The sequence below is a fragment of the Vidua macroura genome, chromosome 2 (genome assembly GCF_024509145.1).
Source record: "Vidua macroura isolate BioBank_ID:100142 chromosome 2, ASM2450914v1, whole genome shotgun sequence".
NCBI classification, from domain to species: domain Eukaryota; kingdom Metazoa; phylum Chordata; class Aves; order Passeriformes; family Viduidae; genus Vidua; species Vidua macroura.
Window position 1 is genome coordinate 48582889 of NC_071572.1, and position 26306 is coordinate 48609194.

Consider the following 26306-nt stretch of genomic DNA (forward strand, 5'->3'; position numbering starts at 1 on the left):
ATGTCTCAAGCAGAAAAGAATTGTCGCCGTTTAGTACTCTGATCAGTTTTTCTTGTCCTATATTGGTTCTTTTCAAGCTCTTATCAAAGAACTTTCCACATTTTGTGACAGATACTATTTTCTTATTTCCACTATAATTCCTCTCAGGTTTCTGAGATTTCAGGAGCAGGTAGTGAAGTTGCTGAAGCATTTCACAAATGAAGCCCTAATCCTAGGAGATCATTCACAGTTAGTCTTGGCTTTTAACCCATCTTTTCTCTATAGATTTAGCAGCACTGGCCAGATTGTTGGAAAATTGCCTGATTGTTTGATCCTTATGCCCCAGTGCGCAGCAGAGGCATGCCAGGCATTCCAGGAATTTTTTTATCTGTTTCATCCTGGCTCCAGCCCTTTTGAAAAGTATCCTTCATGCTACATGGACTGTGGTGTTCAACAGCCTGGACCTGTTAAACATTTGTTACCTCCTGCATTTGCATGGTATTTCTCAGCTCCCCTCAGCTGCAGCAGATTGTTACCCCTCCAGCTCCTTTCTCCTTGCTCTCTGAGGTCTCACTTTCAGTACTACAGAACTAAGTATTTTCCATACCCCTGAAGAGTTGGTAACATCAACCCATAAATTTCAACAAAACCTGAGGCGCTACTAGATCACAAATAATTTTTTAAGTATTCCTTCACAGACTATGCATACAACTTCAGCAGAAATCCACTAAACAAATATGTTTAACCTCCTTAAGAGAAAACATGTTCCTTTTGGCAGCTTATTCAGAAAATTAAACTCCTTTACAAGTTATTTTTTGGTTGAGAGAAAATATATTCATCCCAACAGAGCTTGTTCTCTAACAGGTCACTTTCCAGTTACATACACTTTTTTGAAGCAGTGGAAGTTATGTCTTTGAAAGAGTTCCCGCTTTATCCCAGATTCATTTAAAAGAGTTTCACATGTCAAATGTAAGATGCATTTCCTTGCTTTTGATTTCTCTTTCATGTATTTGCCCTTTCTACTGTCTATATTGTCTATTCACATTTTTTCAATAAAAGTCAATGTAAAAATAAAGCTAAGAAAGATAAATAAGAGGGATTCGTTGCATTCCTGTGTAGTTTGCTGGCTGCACAATAAACTCACGCAATGAATTTCAGGCTCCAGTGGTTCTCTTTTAAGCTCAAAAATCTTACATTTCTCTTGAAGAAATTTCTCTGAGCACCATTCTACCTAAGCAGCATGTCAGTTGTACCAAGACTAAAAGAATCTCCTCGAAGTGGATGTCTCCAGCCTATCTTAATTAATGGTATATGCATTATGTTGGTAAATGTTTTTTTTCTAATTTGACAGTACTTTTTCCTGAAGTTTACTAAAGAGTGTTGTAACATGTAAGCACTCAATTTATATCAAGCATACCTTATTCAAACCCATCCTCTCCTACCCAAGCATTGCGTTACCACCAAATCCGCTAGGTCTTGTCTATGCTGGAATGTCACCATAGATTAGTTCCCTCACTTTATTTGCAGTGACTTACCTATATCAAATTGAAATGCATCCGTGCAACTCTGCTATGTCAGTCTAAGATACTTTCCTTGTTAATCATTGCATCCACAACTTTATGCTTGTTTGAATTAGCTGCTCAGCATTATAAGCATTTATCTTGTGGTGCAGTGTTAAATCACTCAGGTCTATAATTTTCAGCATGCTGTGGCACATTTACGAGAAATTACAGGAATCCTGGGACTGAGGTCAAGCAAGCAGACTCCTAGGAGCCTCATATCCCCCCAGCACTGCTTCCCAGCTGCTTTCCAGCAGCCCAGAAAGTGCAACACAAAAGCTCCATGATTTGGAGAGTCATTGGCACAAGCTGGACGGCAGATGCAAAATTCTCATCCTTAGATTTGGCCCCTTGGTTTCCATGGATCAGAATCTTCCACATGGCATCATCACATGCAGCACCTTGCAGGGCATGAGGACTCATCCCAGTCCTCATTCTTTTGTCACCCCCAAAGCTGCATGGGCTGTGCAAATACCACCTGAGCTGACCAGCAATGCAGTGGGCCAAGAAGGAAAGCTGCCCGTGCAGCGGGAGGGCAGGGTGGGAACCCAGCAGTGATGCCAGGCGTGAGACTGCAGATGGACTGGAGGTAATGGGGAATGGGGGCTCATGCCCTGGGAGCTTCCCCTAGAACACAAGGACATGTTCCCACATCCCAGGAAGGACAAAGACTTGTAGGAGTGAGACCTGAGGAGGCTACCAAGTCAGTCAGAGGGATGGAGCACCTCTCCTAAGGCTAACAGAATTGGGATTGTTCAGGCTAGAAAAGGATTCAGGGTGACCTAATTGTGGCCCTCCAGTAACTGAAGAGAACTTACAGGAAAGATGGGCCAAGACTATTTACAAGGGCACGTGGTGACAGGAAAAGGAGGAACAGATTCAAATTGAAAGAGAGTAGGTTTATATTAGATATTGAGTGGTGAGGCACTGGAACAGCTTGCCCAGAGTTGTGGATGCCACATCCCTGGGAGTGTTCACGGCCGGGCCGGATGGAGCTCTGACCAGCCTGGTCTAGTGAAAGGTGTCCCTGCTCATGGCACGGGGGGTGGACCAAGATGATCATTAAGATCCCTTCTATCCCGAGCCATTCTAGAATCCTGTAATTCTAAAACTCTGTCATTCAACGATTCTGTGATTCAGGACAATTAACAGAATTAAAACAGCCGTTTATTTAATTCAGCATGATGAAAGCTGAGCACAAGCAAAGGTTTACCAAGGGAAAGACGATCACCCTTGCTACCACGTCGGCCTCCTCCTGCACAGGCACTGTGCCTGTGCTCCCCATAGCGCCGTGCTTCCCCCCAGGAATGCCGTGCGTAGGCTGAGACCTCCATGGACTCCCGGCCACCCCCCCGGGGGCAGCAGCGGCAGGGCAGAGCCGTGAGGGGCCGCGGCTCCCGCCCGCCCTCCAGGGGAGCGCTGCCAGAGCGCGCGGCGCTCCCCTCCGCCGGGTGGCGGCTTGGCCTCGCCGGCTGCCGTAGCAGGGCTGGCGGGGGCCGGGGCCGCCCGGCCGCGGGACTTCCGTGCTGCTGGCGCCGGGCCGCGCCGCTCGGGGCCCGCCATGGCGCAGCACGGCCCCAGCGTCACGCTGTCCCTCACGCTGCCCATCACCTGCCACATCTGCCTGGGCAAGGTAATGGCGCCGCCGCTGCCCGGCCCTGCAGGCCGGGGCTGGATGCGGGGGGCAGGGAGGTCCGGCCGGTGGCGGCAGCTCAGGGGCCCCGTCGCGGCTCGACGCTCTGACCCTCGCCGGGGTTTTGTCTTTTAAGGCTCTGCGGCTCCGTGCGGGGAAGGAAATTGGGATGTGCGCCGTTCCCGGCAGCGGCCGAGGCTTGCTGGCACCCTTGGGATGTTGGGAAGCGCGCGTTGTCCCGTCAGGAGTGTCCTGGGAGGTGTTGAATGGGCCTGGGGGGGCCCAGGTATGCGGGTGTGCAGCTCCCGAGGTGCAGGTGTTGACGTTTTGGGGTTTTCTCCCGTTACCAGTAGGATACTCTATTATAAAATGCTCGGTGAGCTTGTGTTTGAGTGTGCTGCTGTGTCGTGGAGGACAAGTGAAACAAAGAGGGGGTGTATAAGCAAGCAGATTTTTCAAGTATTGAGCAAAACTGCAGCAGTCTGGAGAAAAAGTTTCCGTTTCCTCTCTGGCCTTTTCTCAGTTCCTTTTTCTTTTCCCTCGGGAAGCAGAGGGCTCTTGCTAGTCTGTTCTTCTCTAAAAGCCCCAGAGCTAATTTCATGGCTGTCACTAATTGCTTCTCAAATTCTTTGCGCATTCCTTACTACTCTTTTTTTTTTTTTTTTTTTTTTTTTTTTAATCTCGTTTTTTTTTCTTAAAGCACAACAATAATTACAAGGGGAGAAGTAGCCTTTTATGTTTGTACTCTGGCGTTTATTGTCAGGTTTGTTTCTACCTCACCTGGCCTTTCCTCCCAGACCTTATCTGTTGCAGTGATAACAAAAGAGCAGGCACATAGTAGGTGTGTAGCACTGGTAGTGAAAGTAGTCAGACGTCTCCCTTTTCTTAAGTCTCATAATTCTGACAGTGTGTTACTTTGAGCAACCACCTTTACTCATTTCTTCGTTTTTTTTTTGTGGCAGCTGAGCAAGATTTCCTGGCCGTTGTCATGTTACTTCTTTTTCTATTTATCTGTCTAATGAAAATGGAGTAGAACCCAAGTGTACTCTGTATGTAATGCAGCGTGGATACCTTCCACTCTGCAAAAAGTGGAAAGAGTGACAAGAGGAGAGTGAAATCAAACTGACAAAGATATTTGCTATTTGAATCCGTTCCTAGTTACTTTCTGATCTAAGCACTTAACAGTTTGGTTAGGTGTTCATTAGGTGTTCATTCATATCTTGCTATAAAGCCACTATTTCATACTTTCCTTCCTTTTTAGATGTTCCTGAGTTTGTACTGGAAGAGGCTTCCACCCTCTTCCTTGCTCTCTTGCACTGAGATAATACATTAACATATATAAATTAATTGTGAATCTATTGGTGATGCATGTAATAAAGATATTTGAATGCTCTCATTTTTAGACATGTAAATCTGTTTCAATTTTGACAAAGCTGACAACTCTGATTGCCCTTTCTTTTTAATAGACATCTTTGTCTCTAGCTTGGAACTTCATTGAAAAACTTCACCAGAAAAACACATTTTCTCAGGATTAAGTTTTAAGTATGTTTAGCCTGTATTAGGGAAAAAATCTTGTCAATTTTTATTACCTTTTAGGGGAGAGCAGGGAGTATCATGGAGGGTTGACATAATACTGATACTTTTGTGGTTTATGGCATAGACTTCAAATCAAGAGAAGGCCCACCCTAAACTCAGTTTATCTCTTGTTATCCCTGCAAAGTTTGCCAAGGTTTGACTGCAAGATAGAAACTATTTTCTGTGCATTATGGTAAGAGGATAAAAAAGGAAATGTTGAAGAGAAATTCTTTCAATGAGTTGGCCACTCATTGTTTTTATTGGACCCGAAATCTTGGGCAGCAGATGTGCAAATAACCATTTAAAGTAAGAGTGAATTGCTTGGATCAATTTCGTGTTTGTTACCTGAATATTCTTTTGGTACGGTCTGGGCTGTTTTCTAACATAGCTGCAGTTTTTAATTAGATAGCAGATCAGAAGCCATCTGCTTCAGACTGTTTTACTTGTCCCAGAATGTCTGGAGGTCTCTCTTGTTGGTTTTGGTGTCGACAGGTTGCTTGGGCTCGAGACACAGGTCTGTGTTGGTTGAAACAGTGTAGGATGTCTGGGATTGGTTCAGTGGTATGTGATTTTCCATGTGCCTGCTCCTCTGTTAGTGCTGCCTGAAGGCCCAGAAGTGCCTTCAAAGTGAAGTCGATGTGTACAGGATTGGATGTTGATCTGTATAGGAACGGCATTATGTTGGAGGGGAAAAATTAGGAAATTGCTCAAAATCACCAAGCTGATGAAGCCTTCTGAAATAAACTGTAGTCTTTCTAGATATTATGGTCAATGAATGAAATGGAACTGTGCTGTAATTCAAGTAAAATGCTTTTTTAGTAGTAGGTATGTCCTGATCCCCCACCCCCTGGGCTTGTCACAGTTGGTGGGAGGGGCAGTGGCAGCACCAGCCATTGTGTGACATTTCAATAGCGGCTTTTGCTGTTCTGGTGTGCTTTGCTTTGTGTGGATCCTGAGCCAACTAAAGTATAAAATCCCAGCCCTGAAATGAAACTTGTTAAGGTGTGTAAATCAGAAGCACTGTACCCTGGAGAGTAATAAACGTGACTTAGTATTTTGCTAGAGATACAGAGTAATCATTCATGTGCAAGAAGTGTGATTCTGTGTCAGGTTTGGGGTAACTGAGGGTCTCCTGCTCCCCGGGTGGAAAACCTGCACTCATGAAACGTCTTTTCCTGTTTGGATTATTTTATGTTATTCTGCTCTGTATCTTATCATCACCATCCATGTAACTATTCTCAGGCTGCTTCAGAGTAAGAAAGAAGTACGGCTAGAGAAAAAGTTTTGGGGCTTTTTTTCCCCTGCTAGCTGCAGGTGAGAAGGCTCTTTCTCTTGTAAAAGAAAGTAATAACTAACAAGATTTTTTTTTTAATTAGAAATAATGGAAATTGTAATATTTAAATGTTACCAAAGCATTGGTGTGCTAGTGCTTGCAATAAACATAAAAAAAGTCTTCTTAATTGGAAGTAAAAGTTCAGTCTCTCTCTGTTCATACCTTCAGTAACTTGAGTTTCTGTTTATGTATAGATAATTTCTTTAACTCTCAGGACTGTCAGATTGGAGGTCTTAAAAATATTGTGAATCCTATAAGGTAACAGAGGCATAGAGAATGAATTGGAGAAGAAGGTGACAGATCTGGGCCTTAATTCATATCCATGAATATTTCAGTGGTTAAACAGTTGGGTTTTAGCTCATAGAGTGCTGATCATATGGGTACAGTTACTACAGGACATGTCTGATCTGTTGGCCTAAGTGGTTACTGACTGTTCTTTCCAGCTGCTTGCTTTTCCCTGCCAACATTTCATTTTTTCTTTTTAGTTTGACTACTTTACTAATAGAATGAAAGAGGAATATCTTGGAGATGATGAGGAACTCCATTTAAAGATGAAGATTCTCTTGAACTTGGGTTTTGAGTGCAGTACAGTAGAATTTAAAGTAATATATATTCTGGTGCTTCTGTGTCTAAAAATACATTTCTTGGAAAAAGACGGGAGTGAAGGAAAAACAACTGTTTTAAGACCCCTAACACAAATACTAATGTTAACAAGTAAGAGATTTGAGAATGTATATTACAGTAAGCTGTAGCAAACTGCAATAAGGAATAAAGTCTTTTTCTTCTTCGTCATATTTGGTCCCTCTATGCACATATACTTTCAAACAGGGTTTATAGTTAAATGACAAGAGAGAATAGTGCATTGTCATTAATATTTTCTAAAAGTTTGTTTACCCTACTGTTTTGGAAGGGGAGGGAAAGCTTGAAAGAATCTGTGTCTGATTGGAATATTTAATCCTTCAGTTAGCTGCTCCATTCTTGGGTAATGACTTATTTAGTAGCAATGCATATCTAGCAGGAGACTTGAATTAGTGATTGCTGGTTCACATTTCAGCTCTGTGGTTTTGGCCCTGATCCTTTTAAAAGCTGATTTCCATGAAGCTGATTATCCGCAGGCTAAAGTTAATCTGTAACACTTTAAGTTCCAATGATACCTCTTCCACAGCAAAGTGTTGAATGGTGCCAGTAGAGATCCCTCCGTGCCTCACTTTTGAAGAGGTACCTACTTTGGTTGTGTTCTACTTTGGGAGGAGAATTCATTTCGCTGGAGTGGCTGGCTGTAATTCATGAAGGTTGTGGGGTAAAGGAAAGGTGCTGCTGCTGCTCTGGTTATTAACAAGGAAACAAGGACCTTAGTTCTGCAGAAATTGTTACAGCTTATTAAAAGAGGGAAATCTGGTCTTGTGAGTCAGGAGGTTGCTCCTAGCTAGCCCTGCAAAACAACCTCACTTTCCTGCAAGACCAGACTTGCAGTGAGAGATGGGGTTGTGTATTTTCGTATTTTGTCACTTGAAGGAGTTTTAAGATATTCATAGAGTCTGTTTTTTTTTTTTCCTTTTTATTTCCTCTTTAATGCTTAAAGGTCCGTCACCCAGTTATCTGTGTGAACAACCATGTTTTCTGTTCCATTTGTATTGAAGTGTGGCTGAAGAACAATAATCAGTGCCCAGCTTGCAGGATTCCCATCACACCTGAAAATCCCTGCAAGGAGATTATAGGTAAGGACAAGTTTAGGCTTTGAAATAACTTTCTGGTATTTACTGCTGGAGGAGATTGCTTTGAGTCCAGAGATGTCTGGATACCTTTTTTTCTGTATGTTTTTTACCAGCATCTAAGGAAGAATTATCTTTAACCTTGTAGCTATTAGGGATGTTACTGGAAAGTTCCAAAGACATTGTGTATATTAATGGCTAGATTATCCAAACACAATAAGTACCCAATTGCTCTAATGATTGTTTTGAAATCTTGGTTGGATGGTGCCTTTAACCGAAAAAATGCATTCTCACCTATACATTGCAACCTGTTCACCTAAGAGACCAGCATTTAGCTGAGAAGTAATGTATTTCAATCCAGAATCTTGAATGAGTATGTGGGTTTTTTTACTTGTTGTTTATTTGTTTTGTTTTGTTCATCACTTCCTCCTTTTCTTTCTTTATTTTTAAGAAAATTACTCTTAGCATAGAAATAAGATGAAGCTATAGCAACTGCATGAGGCTCTTAACTTCCCCAGAGCTAGGAAATACTGCAGTCTTTATTTGACATAAAATATCAGCCTTGCTATTTCATTCTAAGATAAAAATTTATCTGAATAATCTCACTTTAAAAACTTACAGTAACTTGTGCTGATTAAATGTATGCTTGATACCCTGCCCCTTTCCTTCAACTTTATTTTATTAGTATGGTCTTAAATAACATAGAATTCTGTTAAGGAAAAAACAAAGTTGTAACATTTTCTTTTCTGCTGTGAATCAAGATTTTGACTTCTAAACATCACTAGTAGGTACTCAAGTTGAATCTGTTTTTAAAGTGAAAGGACTTTAAATCTTCCGTGGTAGCCAATTGGTCCAATATTAGATGCATTTGTAGTTGATAATATGAAAAATTGTATAACGTGGATTACCAGGGTTGAATTGACTGAAAATGAAACAGTATCAGTGCTTCTTTCATCCTATTGTTGCTTTAGGAGGAACAAGTGAAAGTGATCCTATATTTAGTCCAACAGTCAGAAAACACCTACGTAAAACAAGGCTTGAATTGCTCCACAAAGAATATGAGGTAAGGACAAGGAGGAGTGTTGTGACTTTCCAGACGAACTGCAGCTGTTAAACTACGACATACAAAATTTTGCATTGAGCCCTGCTGTTTTTAATTTGAGGAAAGGTGTATACTATATCTGCATGAAATTCAGTTGCATTAAAATGCCACCTTTTGACTAAGGTTACAAGAGAGCATTTGCTGGTGCTTGAAGCGGTCCCACTGAAGTCACAGTAATAGTCTTTCTAGGCAACAGGCAGCCAAGTAGAGCCAATTCTTTAGTTTTGTGGGAATTCGGCCCCCAGGTGGTATGGCAGCATTTTCTTTATGCATATTAGGTGTGGGGAACTTTTTGTTTTGTCTTCAATACAAACACTTTCTGACATTTTCTGAAACAATTCTCTGTTGCTCAGAGAGACTAAATGCTCAGAGAGACTAAATAAAGAATATTGCTCACTGTAACCTTCTGGCATAGGTTAATTTTTAGCATTATTGTTTTATTGTTTTCTGAAAGTGAGTAAATGCTTGAAAGTAGAGCTGAATACTCCAAATTCCTTTGGGAAAAAGATGAAAAGGTGTTAATAAGAAATGTGCTTAGTTTGTTTCCTCAGCTGTTGTTTCCTCAGTAGCAGCAGTGTGAAGACATCACATATTTTTGAAGGAAACCTGTCATGGGGAGGAGAATGAGGGAAAGGAAATGGACTCTCTCTATATCCTTAACACTGGGGAAGTAAGAGCTATCTTTCATGACAAGCTTGCCCATAGCTCAGGTTCTTTTAGGCTCTCTGAGAGAAGGAGTAAGGATAAGACGCTTCCTGCCTTTCTGGTGAATCAACTCAAAATTCATACAGCTATTCATAGGATAACATGAATTTCTTCTAAAAAACCCGCTTAATTTAAAATTATTGTTTCCATGCTGGGGGCAGGGGCGGGCATGATTATTTGTGAAAATATGCCTTGGATTTAGGTAAATGCTATATATGGCCTCCTTAAGTAGTGTGACCGTGAACAACTCATACCCTTGAATTGATAAACAGTGTAGAAGACATGTTTACAGGATGAATTATTTCTGTTATCCCTTTAACAACAGGATTTGGAAGGTTTTTGCTTCCCTGTGGCTTCAGATTGATACAGCCAGGAGCTTTGTTCTTTACATTTTGAGAGTCTTCCCTAAGATGTTGCTGCTTTGGTATAGCTGGAGCAGCCTTTTCCAGGCAGTGTTCCATCCGTTTTGAATTTGGAGACTTTCAGCATCCTAACATGTGACATTTCAGAATAATATGAGAGAAACACTCTTAAATAACAGCAAATGAGTCAGCAGAGGACGACCTTAAGAACACTCTTGATATACAGGAAATCCTCCCACAGAGTGCCCTAATAATAGATTCATGTTGCTGAATGCTTTGAAGCTCTTGGTCTGCCCAACAGTTTGTTCAGGGTCCTTTATGTAGTCAAGGGATTCCCTGCACTAAAACCTTCAGTATGCTTGAGTGTGCAGGTTGATTAAAGTCCTGCCTAAAGCACAGTACATAAGCATACTTAGAAATATGTGTAAGCAAAGGCATGCATCTGGGCTTGCCAGAACTCATGTTTCTAAAGTGCTGTGGGAACTTGCCAGTATTATTTAATTAATCTCACAAATTATTTTAATTCCTCTGAATTTCTGACACCTTTAGGATGAAATAGAATCCCTGCAAAAAGAAGTAGAAGATCTGAGAGGTAAAAACCTCAGTTTACAGATACAGCTGAAATCTCTTCTGGATCCTGTGGCATCAGCTTTGCCTTGCCAAAATGAGGAAACTAGCCAGTCAGCAAATGAAGCAGATACCAGTGGCCCAGAAACCCCAGAAGAATGGAGCAAAAAGCTGAAAACTGCCAATGATATGTGCGAAAAACTGATGGATAATGTGGAAAAGCTAAGGGAGGTAATAAATGTAACAAACACATTTCTTCGGCAAAAAATGTTTTGTGTTAGTTAAATGGGAGTAGAGCTACCATGACCTTCGGATACTTCATAGATCTAGAAGAAGGAGGAAAAAAATTGAATTCCAGTGACTATTGGTATATCATAGTATTTCCATATAGCCCTTGTAAGTGTCAGATGTTATTGCCTGTTCTAGTGACTCTTTTCTGTGACTCTTATTCAACTCTGTCACTCTATGACTGGGTAATTGGATTATAGTAGCACTTGTCGACAGTATTGATGACCAGATTTTTCAGGCTTGCCATAATCTATATAATATATCTATTTTGCAACATTCAGTGGGCAAACACAGTACAGTTGGCTAAGGCAGATTTTGCACTATTGCCCTCTCTACTAGCCGATATTTTTGGTGCAATTTGCTGAGACAGAGTAACTTGACCCTTTGACCGAAAATAGACAAGCTTCAGCATTTTCTGACCAGAATATCCTTTACTGGAAACCTGCAGACTTTTTATACATCTTGATGCAATATAGAAGTAAATCTGATGCTGAAAAAGCAAAGATTAAGAAGATAGGCATCTGAAAATACCTCTGAATAAAAGTATCTTGCAAAATATACCTGCAGGCACAAGTAAGACCACCTTAAACATTGAAGAAGAATGAAATTTCAGATTAACTTGAAATCAAGGTGGAAAAACTGGACTTGTATTTATTCAAAATGCTGCCTTGATTTCTTCTATGAACAATACTGGGTTACTTCCTGCAAAACTGAAACATGGTGCATTTAGGACTTCTTTTAAAAAGTTTTTAGCATTAATAGTGTTCACACTTTTTCTGTGCTATAGACTTGGAGGCACACATTGTGCTGTTCTGCCATTTTGTTAATGTGACACTTCTAGGACCCCAGGAGCTTCAGATTCACTTGTAGATGGCAAGAGAGGATTCCCAGCAAGAAGTTGTTGTCTGCCTGTATTTTTCTTGGGTTCTTTTTATGAAGATAATCTGTACTGCCTCTTTTTCTTTTTTTCCCTTTCTCTCTTTCTTTTGGGATGACTAAGCTTTTAACTTTTTGCCTAGGTAAGTAAAAAGAGCACTGTAACAGGAAATGAAGAAGGGGTTTGCTTGGATATTTTTTCAGTATAACTTTAGCCTTAGCAAGAAAAGAGATTTAAGCATATGAACTCTCTAAATTTGGTGAAGAGTTAGAAAAAAAATAGAGGCTTAGATAGGTTTTAGGGAAGAATTCTTAAGCTGTTGTCATAGAATCATTTAGGTTGGAAAAAACCTTTAAGATCATTGAGTCCAACACTTTTTTCCTATGTCACTTGTCCAACAGATACTCAATTCCATAAGTACCTAAAGTCACTTGGCTCTGGCAGACCTTGTCTCACTTATCAGCATGCACTGCCCATCCCCATTCTGAACAGCAAGACCTCTTTCCCACTCACACACTGTCTGGAACCAGAAACCGTCTCATCCCTGAAAATAACTGACCCAGGAGTTTCAACCAGACAGCACTTCCCAGTTAGACAAGATCCCTCAGTAAATGTGGTTGCCACCACTTTCTTTTTCAAAACTAGACTGAATCAGGAAATAGCAACCACCTTTATCATTTAATGTTCTAGAGCAGACAAATACAGCAATGCCCGAAGTAGGCATTATTACTTTGAGTGGAGTCATAAAATCTATGGGAGTGGTGAAACAAGCTCCATAGGAGAAAGCCTAGACTAAGTACACTCATTAAAAATGCATTAATTACATGAACTCATTAATGTAGACATTGTGCTGTAAGTGGGGGTCCCTTGCAAATTACTGACTTGGAGGGTAGAGCACTAGAAAAAGAAGGACAGAAGAAGGACACCAGAGTGGTTCAGTCCTGCCTTGCCATGTGTCACATGGATGCCTTGCCTATCAATGCTACACAAGTAATGAAGTTTTTTACTTGATTATGTAGCTGGGGGAAGTGTGTTTTTGGAAGGAGAGGAAGGGCTTGGCCATGTTTTCAAATGGTTTGATGATGCTTTGGAACTGAGCGCTCCTGAATTCTCATTCGTTGCTTTCAGAATAGTTTTTATTGCTTTTATTTTTTAAATACCAAGTAGTTGACATTCAGTCTGGGGCTCACCCTTCCTTTCTTTGCCACAAGTCTCTAGTTATTCTTTCTGTACTTAGGAATATTGTGGTGTTGGGGATGCAGGGTGTTTGTTTATATTTTTCTGCTCCATATCTCCTCCCCCTCACCTGGAAAGATTGCTAGGGATATTTGTATGAGCATTTAAAGTTCTCTGCCTCTCTTCTTGCACTGTTTCATGCTTCTGAAAAAGTACATTTCACTCCTGAGCCCAGCTGCATAACTCTTTCTTCAGATCTAGCTCTAGATCATACTTTTATTATGCAGTAGAAGCGTTATCTAATTGAGGCTATGAATTACGAGTCCTGGACTAGTGGTGCCATTTTTAGCATAGGGAGATTGAGCAGACTCTAGGAAGTGCAAAGAGTGTATTCTGCTTGTTAGGATAGTGGCATTCATTGTTCTGAAACACGGTGGCAGGAAAACTTCATATAGAGAGAAGTGTATTGTTAACAAGGGTGTCTGCTGAGCTGAGAAGAAGGAATTGACCTCAATTCAAGGAGTGAGAATGGTTGTGAATCAGGAATCTTAATCAGAATGTCTTGGAAGAAAGTGAAGAAAGACTGCAAATAGCTTGTCATAATGGATTTGCATCCACAGGACAACTATGCTTTAAAAACAAGCCAAAAATCCACAAAGTAATCTTGCTCTAATTTGGAATGGAGGAAGCTGTTCAACATTAGTTTTGCTGATACCTGCACATTGTAATGTTAATGTACTTAATGTATTTAGTCATGTGGAAAAAAAACATGGAATTGCCATTAGTACATCTCCTTAATGACTTTCTGTGCTAACTAACATAGCTGTGTTTATTTCCCTAGATAGGACACTTGCAATGTATTTTGGGAATATAAATAAAAAATGTCTGTTCGCTATTCAGTTTTGCAAACCATTTCCCATGGTGATTTTTAAGTGGTGTCCCTGTCTGAAGGCTGTTTCCTGCCTGCACATTTCTAGTTTTGTCTCTTTAAAAAGGAGAAACAGCTTGTCCTATAAATATTAGAAGTCATTTCTCTTTCACTGTATACTTATTTTTTTCCTTTTCTTTTCCTTAGGCAAATAAGAAACTGAGCATGGAAAACAATAGCCTTTTACGAGAGAATTTGCGACTAAAAGCTGAAGTTGATAGTAGATCACCCCAAAAGTATGTGAATATTTTAAAAGCTTCTATCTTTTATTTATAGGTTGTTTAACTGTTGTAGGCCTGTTTAACCTCAAACTGTGTTGATGTACATGGTGTTGCATATGTGTCTCCAGGTAGACTTTGGAATTTTTATCCTCATGGACTTAGGTGAAAAATGAAACTTACAAAATAGCAGCAAGTGGGTGAGAAATGCAACTTAGAGAATCACAGCAAGTCCACAGTGAAGGAATATGACTTGACTACAAGTGCTGTTCCTTTGTTACATGGCCAGTGTTGAAGTACTGGATTTGTATTGAAACAATGGATTTGTATCTGGGCAACATATGCAGAATTGAGCTTCCGCAGCATGAGAACATTCTAAGAACTGACATCAGTGTTTAATACTCTGTTTTCAATAGTTATAATACCAATGACAATACCCTCAAAAAGCAAAAACTTCACCATATTCATTAGAGCTTTGTTCCAAGGTAACTCTTCTTGGTAGTACTTTGTGAAGCAATATATTGATATTTTTAAAGTTCTTTTCCTTTCTTTCCTTGGTTTTCTACCTTTCTTCTCTCATTTGTTTAGATATTAAAAAGTTAATAGCTATATTGGCCAAAGGTTTTATACAGAGCTTTGAGGAAGGGGATTGGGAGGCACCTGTGTAAAGTGAAAAGAAAGCTCTCTGGATTTTGTTCTAGTTCTGGCAACACTCCTGCTGGAAGAGAAAATTCATCCTTGTAGAAGAGCTTACTTGCCACACTGCTTGTTATTAGAGACAACAGAAAAGAAGATGGATGATCCTTGTGCTGTGGCTACATGAAAGCACATTCTGCCCTGAAGACCCCTAGTAAGATAGAGCTCTGTTTAAGGCCTTGGCAATGGCTTCTATGGCATGGTGTATCTTTTCCCATTAGACTCAAGAGTGAGTTAGCAAGGATGGCAAACTTAAAAAGTAAATAGATACAAATAAATAAATCCTAGAAAAGACCAGATAATCTAAATTGATTTCTACTTTTCTGCTCCCCAGTGGAGACAATTTCCCTTTCTTCTAGCTTGTGCATGCTTTACTATGGTTGCCTAAAACAATAGCCTGTCACTTTCTGCTTTAGAAGCCCAGATATAGCCAAATGTTATTAGAAATTGGACAGTGTCAGGGTCTGACTTGCAATCCAGATGCCCACTAGATTGGCCTGTCTGTGTCTCTGCTATTATTTTATTATTATTTTTTTTTTAGTCTCCCGAACAAATATCACATCCTGCCTGCCTATTTGGAATTATCTTTGGCCTGTGATAACTCTAGAGCTATGCATGGGATTTAGGACATTAATTGAATCAGGCTTGAACTGTGCTAGGAACTGTTCAAACACTTCAGGAGTTTTTACTTCTCTACCCTGATTCTGCTATATTGAGTCTTGCCTTTCCTTTGAGCCCAGTGGTGTGCTACAAGAATTTAAGTACATGCAAGGAAAAACTTGTCCTGAAAGAAACCCCACAGCACATTAAATTTTTATTAATCCAGCCTATACCCATTCATTCCGCGTCACATCTTAAAGATTGAATTTGTCCAGGTCGTCTAGATATGTATGACTTGAGAGAAAAAATAAACTTGTGTTTATTTGGTTTTGCTCTGCACTCAAGAATCTCCAGTGACGGTGGTTTTCTGAAGTCATAATGCTTAGAACTGGTACTAGACTACAAGTGAAGTCTTGGTAGCACTAACTAGAGCAGTAAAACTATCTTCTGTCCTTAAAACATCTTATATCAATACCTTGCAATACCTTTTTTGTTGTTTCCTTTTACTTGACACTTCTAGCACAATGGCCAGTACCAGTTCTGCCAAATTGCTATTTAAAAAGTTACCTTCCTTCCTCATTTTGCATTTGTGCTGTTAATGTCCCCTTTCAAAGTGTGGAAATTAACCCATTTATTGGCTTTCTTTAGGTTGATGTTTTGATGCATATCAAACTCCATTCTTTCAAATCCCAGGTACATCCTTCAGATGGTGAGAAATCTCTCCTATCTTAATGTTGTTAGCAGAATTTTTAAATTAACTTTCATCATTGTGGTCATTAGTCTGGTCAATATCCAGATCAGACCTAACATGAAGTCATTTTTTTAAATATTCTTTCAGCTCTGATGGCAAACTGATAATATTTAAAGGGTCTTTCAGCTAGGCTTCACACTTTGAACAGGGCTTGCAATAAATGTTTTTTTTAACTTGCCTATAAAATCAGAATTGAAGACATAAGCATCAGAGCCCAACAATGTCACTAGAATTAAGTTTCTGTGCAAGTATGTGGATTTGCAAGTATAGTTGTTCCTGTGTGCTTTATTCAGAAATTTTCAGAAGGTAATTTTTGGAAAAGTGTCTGAGTAGGTCTTAATGCAATTTAAAATAGCTACTGAATTGGATTTTTGCAATTTAGTGTCACCACTATTGTTTCATTTTTTATATATTTCTTAGCTTCAGATTCTCAGGTATGGATTCACACTTAAACAAATAACTAAAGTAACTAAATAAAACTGGTGTCAAAGTATTTTGTAAAGGTTTTGTCAGTATTCAGTCCCTGTATATCCCAAGTGTAGTTCATTTTGTGCATGATGACTTTGAAGCTAAATGGCACAACCTAAATTGTTTTAGTGGACTTTGCTTTACAGAAGAAGGAACACTAATGGCAGGTGAATGATCCCTTTCTAACACAGACTCTACCTCTTACATCACCGGGAAAAATATAATTAGCCTCCTTCAGTGGTCAATAAAAAACTTTCCTTTTATCATAGACTGGGATTGTTTTTCCTTTGTTCTTATCCATTAAAACCTGCTGGAAAATGTCATGTATGTCAATAAAATCGTTATTTCAGCCATGTCAGGAATTTTTATACATTTTTTTAAACTGATGATGCTGATTTATTGATTAGCTTTCTATTTTTTCCTCAAAACATTTTTGAGACTAGACCTTCACCAGAATACCATACCATCATCTAATTGGGACACAGGTCTAAAAGGCAAATGAGGGCAAGTTTCTAGCTCTGATTCTTACCAAAGACCTGCATTAGTCTTCCATTTCTCAGGCAAGTCAGACTGATTCGTGGCTATTGTTTGTTTTCTCTTTACCTTTTCTCCTGATGAATTTTCAGCAACTTCCACTTTCCCAATACAGAGCAAAAAAACTTCCGCAACTTAAGTTTTGCAGGATAATAAAGCCCTATTACTTCCAGCTCTACTTGAAATAGAAAACCGTTAGGTCTACTGGCAGGGCACAGTGGATCTAAAAGCGTTTTTGGCAAAGGGATGTTTGCTTTTTACCTGAAGGATAATAACTAGCAAGTCCATCTACTCCAGGGTATAGTGTATTTTATGAATGGTTAGATTCAAATCTGTTTGAACCAGACTTCTAGGCTTCCTAGGAGTCTTTTCCCTAAATATTTAATTCCTTCTGCCAGTTAAAATCCCAGTCTGAGAAACTATCTGTAACATGCATAAAATTGTTGCATTATCTTTGTTCTCTGGTTTTGCAAGTTGTTTTATTGTTGCAGTTTAGGGAGGGAGGAGCAGTTCTTCAGTTTTATTGTTTATCTTGTCTTGATTTGTGACTTCAGGTACACTGAAATCTAGACCCATTGACCTGTTGACTTTCTTCATCATTCTTTACAACATTAAATTTTTACCTAACTCAAATATTTCTACACATACCAGAATACAAAATTCAATGTGCATTTCACCAGACCTATAAATAGGCTTCTAAAAACCTGTGTCCAGGGCACAGAGGGTAAGAACATTTTCTGTCTTTCCTGGTAGAAAACTGGGCGATAGTCTCACCTCTTTGCAAGTTTCCTGGTCCAGAGGAGTGACCATTTTCGAAGACTAGCTGCAGTGTGGCCTTAAAAGTAAAGTAGAGGAAAGTAGCATATAATAGCCTTCAAATGAGCTCTGAGTTCTTGAGTCATAGCATTAGATCCTGAGAAAGTGCCCACTTCAGTCATGAAGATCTAAACCTTAGGCAGATGTGTAAAGACATTAAGATCACACTCTGGTTTTGTGGGTTTTCCAGTAGGTTTGGTTTTTTTTGGTTTGTTTTTTTTTTTTTTTTAAGTAGTTCTGAAGTAATTCTTTCTAGCTTTTGCTGTTTGCTGACCCTGGTAATAATCTGCCTTTCTTACATGGAAAACTGTTACACTATGACACGAAATAACTCACACAAGCAGGCTAGATGTAAAAGGAAAGAAAAAGAACTAAAAAAAGCAAACTTTATTTTCTGACTCCACTATATATACAATAGCAAAAGTGACAGTGGATTGGAGGGTGAGACTGCCACCTCTCCAACCACACTGGTCTAACTAACTAATTCTATCAATTCTCTCCACCCACAAAGAAGAATGCAAAACAATCATTGTTTATATGAACAGTATGAGAAAATTCAGTAGAAATATGTAAACATCAGAAGGCATAGAAACTTTTAGAAGAACTTTAAAACTCTCAAAAGAACAGGGCCGCAGAAAAACAGTGATGATTCATTAATAGATGTGAAAATGCTTAGAGAGGCTTTGCATATTTATCTAAATTCAGCCAATTACCTTCATGAAAGTGGAAGCTCACGTCAAAGAATGTACCTGACTTGTCTGTTCCCGGTGGACAGTATGTCTTGACTTTTTGTGGATTTTGGGTTTTTTTTTCTTGCTAGGAATAGACCCTCATCTGGCAGTAATGGTTTTTTTAGTTCTGATGTCTATGCAAATATGACACACTTTTAAGACAGTTGTATGAAACCTGGGATGCTGCCAAGATGTTTCTGCAGATCACCTTTCATAGGTGATATAGAGGGGAATTGCAGAACTGGTACAGCTGGTACATGATACCACCAAAGAACTGTAGAAACTAGTAGGTCTTTCAGCTGGTTTGTTCTTGAATTTCCTGCCTTTCTTCCCATCTAACTGCAGAACCCAAGGGAAAATGTGTATCTAAATGATGGGACTGGGTTTGGTTGTACACTCTGGCATTGCCCTTATCTCAAACTGTAATAAGCCCTGAGTGTACCTTGTCATTTTCCACTTTTCACCCCTTGTGGGATGAATCCTGAACTGCAGGGTGGTCCCCAACCTGGGCTGTCAGGTGATTAGAATTGGAGGGTCAATTTCCATAGCACCTTTGCAGCCCCAGTCTTCAGGAAGTGGTTATACAAGAAAACTGGTTGTTGCAGCTGCTTGCTATCCAGAAAGAGAAGAGTTTGTATGGGGTTGTGTGGTTTTAAACTGACTCAAGGGTCAACCAGACAGACGTGCTGCAGATAGTGGTCACTGATGTGTAAAATAAAACCCTAAAGCTGAATTTGCAGAACTGATAGGTAAGAAGAGAAGGAAGAAACAACTGAAAAATTTGTTCTTCAACTTCACAAACAATTTCTAAATGGACTTCTGAAGAAGTTGTTGTGGTTTAACCCCAGGCAGCAACTTAAGCCCCACCCAGCCTCTCACTCATTCCCCTCTCTGGGTAGAGAAGTAAAAGTGAACAAACACATGTGTTGAGGTGAAGACAGTTGAGTAGGGAAAGAAAAGCTGTGCACAAGCAAAGCAAACCAAGAAATTCATTCACCACTTCCACAGACAGACAGGTGTTCAGATGTCTCCAGGAAAGCAGGTCTCCATCTGTACCTAACAGTGACTTCAGGAAACAGAGTCACTCAGAATAATACTTTACCTTTACTTCTTTTCCCAGCTTTTTATTCTGATCGTAATGATTTAATGGTCTGGAATATCCCTTTGGTGTGTTTGGATCAGCTGCCCCAGCTGTGTCCCTTCCCAACTTCTTGTGCACCCCCAGCCTTCTCACTGGTGGGTTAAGAGGCAGAAGATGCCTTGACTCTGTTGCAAGAACTGCACAGGAGCAGCTAAAACATCCCTGTGTTATCATCATTGTTTCCATCACGTATCCAAAGCATAGTCCCATAGTAGCTACTGTCAAGAAAAGTAACTGTATCCCAGATAAAATCAGGATGGGAATACTCACACGTAACTGAGGGAGCAGTTGTGGAATAATGCCAAGGAGGGTGACTCCAGCAATGTGAGTTCTTCTTGCTCACTGTAGGTGAGAATGACTGCAGCTTTCTGATTTGTGTCAAGTCAGAATCATGCTGGGACAAGAAAAGGAACTCTGACCAAGGAAAGGTCCTGAAATACGAGCTTGAAATGTTCATCTAGACATCCAGTGTCACTTCAGACACTATAAAGTATCCACTACATGTTTCTGAGGCTGGTAGCTGTGATACAGCCTTCCAAAGTGATATATGGGGGCCAGCAGTTATGTAAAAGACTTTAGGTGATGTAAAATATTGTTAGGTGTCTGTGTAAAGGATCCAAATCCCACCTGAAATGTGTTCCTGTTCACTTTATGAGTGATGATTCTGTTTTTCTGGGCTTGCAGTTTTCTATATGAAGGATGTACTTGAAATGCAGTGAGATCCAGAGTTGTAGGTTCAGTGATACAACTAAAGACGCTAACACTCAAAAGTCTGCCCATGTGTGAGGATATGGCTTTCCTTTTGGTATATGTGTGCTTTTTACCACATGCATATTAAATACCTTGACTTCTATGGAAGAATTCAGCTCCTTGTTACCAAGCGTGAAATAAATACTTCAGGAAATATAATTTATCTGGATTGTCAGGTGAAACTTAAATTTATTTTCATGTAACTGTATTGCATTCTGTTATCATTGTCATAAGACTATAATTTTTTTGCTATAGCAGGGCTCACTGTACATCTGAAGGGAAAAAAAAGAAAAAATCTCTTATGAGGGGTTTGGTTTGGGGAGATGGGGAGGGTTCTGGTTTCTTTAACCAAAATATGAATGTTTTCAAACTCTCTTCTGGCTTGCTAGATCAGTCACTAAAGCACCTATATCAGGAGTAATTGCCTGTCTTAAAAATCTATGTCCTTGAAAATGTGGGAAATAAACGTATGCAAGTCTTTAAGCAGGAACAGAAAGCAACTACTGTTCTAATGCCTAACTGCAGAAGAAACTTTGTAGGCAGCTTGTCATATGTTACATTTCTGAAAACCAAAATTCCCAAGCACATCCCTCTGCAACAATTAACATATTAGTGATGCTATTTGCCTTTGAACAACATACTGTATTTTTTTAACCTGAGGACACTTGTTTTAAAAGTTACACATGAGAATACAGTGCTTCCTCATAAGCGAATCTCAGGCTGTCACTAATGCTATTTGCATTAAATAAACATATTACACCATTCTTCCATTAAAAAGGAATTACCAGGTATGCATATAAATGTAAACATGTTTTAATTTCTATGTCAGCATGTCTGTTAGAGGAGACTTCAGAAAATCTTCCTTGTTTTACAAAAGCATTTTTCCCTTTCTCTCACTTGGCTATTCAGCTAAATTGTATTTTTGCATCATCTTTCTACCTTTTACTAAGGACTGTAGGGTTTGCTTCTGTAAGACTGTGTGAATAAGTCTGTTAGAGAAAGGCAAAATAAGTACCTCTGGATCACCTTAGGAAGTGGGAAAGCTCTTGCTTGGGCCCTGCTGTGCTGCAGTGACTCTGTCTGTATCAAACTAAAATCTGTGTTCCTTTAACTGGAGGAGGAAATAAACCAAAATGTGTTGTATATAAGGATGCTTATTTCATGTAACCCCCTTCCCCTGAAAATATAATAGAAACATTCTTGGGCTGTGATTCTGCTTTTACCTAGTTTCATAGGGGAGAGAGAAAGTCTTCTGTGCCTTTTTTCCCATTTCCCTCTTGTGTGCAGCTAGAAATGGACCAACTGCTATAAGCAGTTGGGAAAACTTGTTTTCCAGAGAGCAAGCAAATGAAAAATTTTCTATCTTCTTTTTTAATGAATGTGAAGATAATTGGGTAGAGGTCCTGTGGAGGTGAAGGGGTCCTTGCCTCCATTGAGTTGCAGTCCAGCTACCTTCTTTTGGGGAAAAAAGAAATCCTACTAAATGTAAAACTTCTACGTTGCCATTTCTTGTCTACAAGGAAGTGAGTGGTACGCACCAAAACTGTGTGAAGCTTAGGCTGATCTGATTTAAAAAGTGGTCTGTTAGCTGTGACAGAAGTGGCTTAGACTGTTGTGTAAATCTTACCCATCACTGAATCATCTACACTAAAGTCTTTGGAGTTCTTTAAATATGCAGAAGCAGTTCAACAGTGAAATAGATCAGTAGATCTGATCACTCCTGCCCAATATTTTGAGGCTTATGATAGCCCTTATTGCTGTCCCCAGCTGTCCAGTTAATTGTATTGCAGTTGTCAGCATACAGCAGCTTCCTGCTGCTTCAGGCTCACGACTTGAAGAAACAGAATATGGTTTGATTGTTTGCTGGAAATGCATGCATGGATCCATGGCTGTTTCACCAGCATAGTTGGAGGCTACAGATATACTTCCTTCAGATTTCACTGATCCGAGGGTTGCAGTGGGAGCATTTTGTGAAGAGGTGAGCTGATGGAATGGGGAAATGGAATGTAAATTCAGTGTGACTCTGAGGGAGGGACAGGCAGACAAACAAAGAAAAATGTAGAAATTTTAGCAGTGTTTGTGCTGAAAGAGTAAATAGAAGCCTGTGCTGTAACATGGAGCTGCAAGATGGAAAATGGAAATTCAGTGTAAGCCCACATACAGAATTGTCCTTTCTTTGTGATATAAAACCTTTTTTGTCAGAGTTGTAGGGTGGATGCAGGTCCTTCCCTCCTTTCTAATAATATCAAAACTTTAATTATTTTTCTTTCTGTAAATTGAAAGCCTTGGGTGGAGCAGGGAATTCCCTGGTGCCCTCCTGTCAGTGACAGGTTAGAATTAGTCAGGGCATATAGCTGAAACCTTCACCTGCCCTCTGGGGAAGGTCAGTCTTGAAAGCTGGTGGAGGATGAGGGGAGGGCAAGTATGTATCATGGAAGTTGAAAATGTGCTCAAGCTGGAAACCCCACAAGCAGACAACTTTCTCAAACCACAAGCAGCAGTTTTTTGTATTGGAGTCAAGACAGAAATCAGATTGTTCTGGTTGTAAAGCTCAGAGAAACAAGTAACTCAAAGTAAGTGGATATGCCATCCACAGGATGGGTGAGGAAAAGCTGTTATCTAGCAGGAACATAATTGAAATTGTCTATATAAGTATTTAAACCACCTCAAAGGAGTAATGCAATTTCAGCATTTCATATCAGCATTTTGTTTTTGACAAGGTGACATTGTGAAAGAAATGTATTGTAAAACACTGCTGTACTGTAGGAAAATGATTGAATGTAAATATTTCAAGATGTGGACCACTGTTCAAATGTTATCATAAATCTTTGCCATTGTTTTAGGGGATAATTCTTCATGCATATTTGAATTGAATTGATAGAACCAGCCCCTGGAAGGGTAATCTGCTTGTTATTGCCTTGCTACCACTAATACTTTAATTTTGACTTTTCATGTATCACCTCCACCTGTATGTTTTTTGTGATGATTTCAGTATTTTTTTTTCACAACTAGCAGAGAGGAGTTCTGATTTTTGTTTTCAAATTAACAGAGTGTTTAATAGCTTCATTCTGTCTTGAAAAGAGCTTGCAAACCTTCACAAGAATGCCTTTTTCCATATTAATATTTTCTTCCTTTTTTTTTTTATTGCAGGTTTGGTAGGTTTACAGTAGCTGCACTTCATTCCAAAGTGGAACAAAGTGAACGTGAAATGAACCGTCTGAAAAAAGCACTGGAAAGAAGTGATAAATACATAGAAGAAATAGAGTGTCAGCTTTTACAGCTGAAAAAGGCAGGCAAAGGAAGCCAGACAGTGAGTGCTGTTAGTGAGAGAGTGCTTTCCACAGATGCTGAAGGAGGTGAGAGCAGTGAAGATACAACATGTTTGAAAACCCAAACTGAAGAGAAAAAGGCTTTGAATACCAGTCAAAGTCCTGACAGTCTTGAGCAGCTGACAAGTGGTGGAACTTGTTTAAGCTCTTCTAGTCAAGATGGCTTGAATAGCTCAAATACCCAGTGTGCCCCAAAGAAAGAACTATTTCCAGGATGTCACGGGGTTCTCCTGGATGAAAATAATACAAATATGGATGCCTGCTTAGAAGAACAGTGGAATAAAATTGAGGAATGCACCCCATATAAAGATGAAAAACTTTATGATCTTCCACCACCATGCACTCCTTTTCTGTCTCTCAGTCGCCTTCAACTGAACCCTCCTGATGGAAAAGAAAATGCAAGAAAACCATCAACATTCCTGAGAAAACTGAAATTTGAAGAGTTTCATGACACTTCCGATGCTTGCAGCAAAGATTCTTCTGAGCACAGCACAAGCAGCTGTAATAGCGAAAAGAAGCTAAACTGTTTTACTGCAGGAAGATCAGGGGTTTGGGGCACCTGCCCAACAAATTTTGCTGAGAACTTAGATTTTGATGGATCAGAGCAAAATTCAGTAGCTGGTCAGTCAGAAGAGACAACGGCAAAGTCCAGTGATAAAACAAGTTCTTGCTTACCTAAGAGGTTGCATACTCTCTGCTCTTCCGAAATGAACCGCACAAGAACCTCCAGTGAGGCCTCTATGGATGCTGCCTACCTCGATAAAATTTCTGAGTTGGACTCAATGATGTCTGAGTCAGACAACAGCAAGAGTCCATGCTATAATTTCAAGTCCTCTGATCTTGACGGTTCTTCAAAGTCAACAGAGTGCGCTAAACTTCTGAATGGAACAGAGGAGAATCTGGAAGAGATGAATGAGGAGCAGAGTATGAAGTGTCCAGAGACAAGTGATCTGGTAGCTGACAGAACTGGCTGGAAACCTGCTATGTTTTCCAACCTCTCCCCGTCTGACGTAGATATGAATGACCACTTTCCACTGTTTACAGGCCAAAATGTAGTGGCTACTGATGCCAAACCTCCAAACTCTTTATTTCAAAGGGACTTTTCCCCAAATGTACTGTTCAGTAACTCACAAAGGTTATTTGATGAACAGAAGTTTGGTTCATGTTTTTTAAAGATGTCATCTGATCTGCAAAGTCAGATTAATCCTCCTTGGGTGTCTTCCTTTACAGCTGAAAGGAAAAATAAAAATGTCAGTCAGTCAACCAAGAGGAAAATTCAAAACAGCCTTTCCAGTGCTAGTCCATCAAAAACCACCAAAAACTGATTCTGCTTAGGAAATCAAACGTGACTCAAAGTTGTAAACCTGCAAATGTTTAATATTTACAGGTGAACTTAATTTTTAATGACTTCCATGTAGTTCTGATCCTGTCGTTTTTGACTATGTGAAAACTGAACATTCACCTGCCCATTGCAAGCTCTTTTGCAAGGAAGAACCATTCCTGATTCTTTCTTTTGACTGGGCATTTTATTTACCTGGGGGCTTGGGAGTTTTTGATGCTCTTTAAGTTATCAGATTACGTGCTCTTCCAGTTGTGAGCACAGCTAATGGCTCCTTGACAGTTCTAAGTGGTCTTGTCAAATTAGTCATTTATGTAAGAATTAAAGATTGTATTTCCCATTCCTAAAGATTACACTTCGTGCATGTAAGGCAGCTACTGGCCATATATCCTATGGATTTGTGAAATTGCTATAAATTAATGTCAATTTTGCCATAAAACTTGCCTCCCAGAGGAAATGTTCCTGCTTAGACTATTTCATAGCACTGTACTGTACGGAAACTCTTGTTTTAAGTGGGTGTAAGGTAGCAGCCCCTTTCTTTTCAGGGTCAAAGCACTTCAGTTAGAAAACATCACTTTTAACACTGCAATTATGGCTTGTCTCTTTTTGAAGTTAAGCACAATTTTTAATTTAGTTCCCAAAAATCACTGTTATTCTAAATGTGTTTAGTATGCCTGTAGAGACCATAAAAATGGGTTTGTATGCTAATGATTTGTTTACCTAATGTGCACTGAACATCTTACATTAATACTGTACCATTTTACATTAATACTGCATGCTTTTCTATGTGAATTGAATAAAACATGTTATAAGCACTGTAATCCTTCATTTTGCCTCAAATATTGAATTAGCAAAAAAAAAGGGGGAAACTTTTTTTTCCCTAATTTGGAAAATACATGTCTAAGTTTTGTAAAGCATAAATCTGAGCTTATTCACAAAAATACTTTAAAAAATTTCCCTTCCTCCTCCTTGTTAGACATAGTACCATTCTAGTGTCAGCATCGATACAGTTGATGGAAATGGCTTTCGGCCTCTCTGGAGGTGACTCTTCCAGAAAATATTGCATAGGTCAACATAATGTGATGGCCTGCTACGGGCAGGAGACCTAATTAAGCAGCAGAGCAAAATTGGTTTCTT

The 26306-nt window shown here is 39.7% G+C and overlaps 1 protein-coding gene across 1 annotated transcript; it reads left to right on the forward strand.

Moving 5' to 3' along the window:
• Positions 1 to 3049: 3049 nt before the first annotated feature.
• OBI1 (ORC ubiquitin ligase 1) lies at positions 3050 to 25990 on the forward strand. The gene is made up of 6 exons (XM_053971725.1): positions 3050 to 3171; positions 7662 to 7797; positions 8763 to 8854; positions 10510 to 10758; positions 13944 to 14032; positions 23652 to 25990. The coding sequence occupies exons 1-6, from the start codon at positions 3100 to 3102 to the stop codon at positions 25153 to 25155; spliced, it is 2142 nt and encodes a 713-aa protein (XP_053827700.1). The 5' UTR covers positions 3050 to 3099; the 3' UTR covers positions 25156 to 25990.
• The last annotated feature ends 316 nt before the right edge of the window (positions 25991 to 26306 follow it).

What these genes read in the sequence shown, in the direction of transcription:
- OBI1 (XM_053971725.1), top strand. Translation starts at nt 3,100, where the DNA reads ATGGCGCAGCACGGCCCCAGCGTCACGCTGTCCCTCACGCTGCCCATC. An exon ending in TCCCTGCAAGGAGATTATAG is followed by an intron (nt 7,798 to 8,762) that starts GTAAGGACAAGT and finishes TTGTTGCTTTAG; the next exon opens with GAGGAACAAGTGAAAGTGAT. An exon ending in ATGTGGAAAAGCTAAGGGAG is followed by an intron (nt 10,759 to 13,943) that starts GTAATAAATGTA and finishes TCTTTTCCTTAG; the next exon opens with GCAAATAAGAAACTGAGCAT.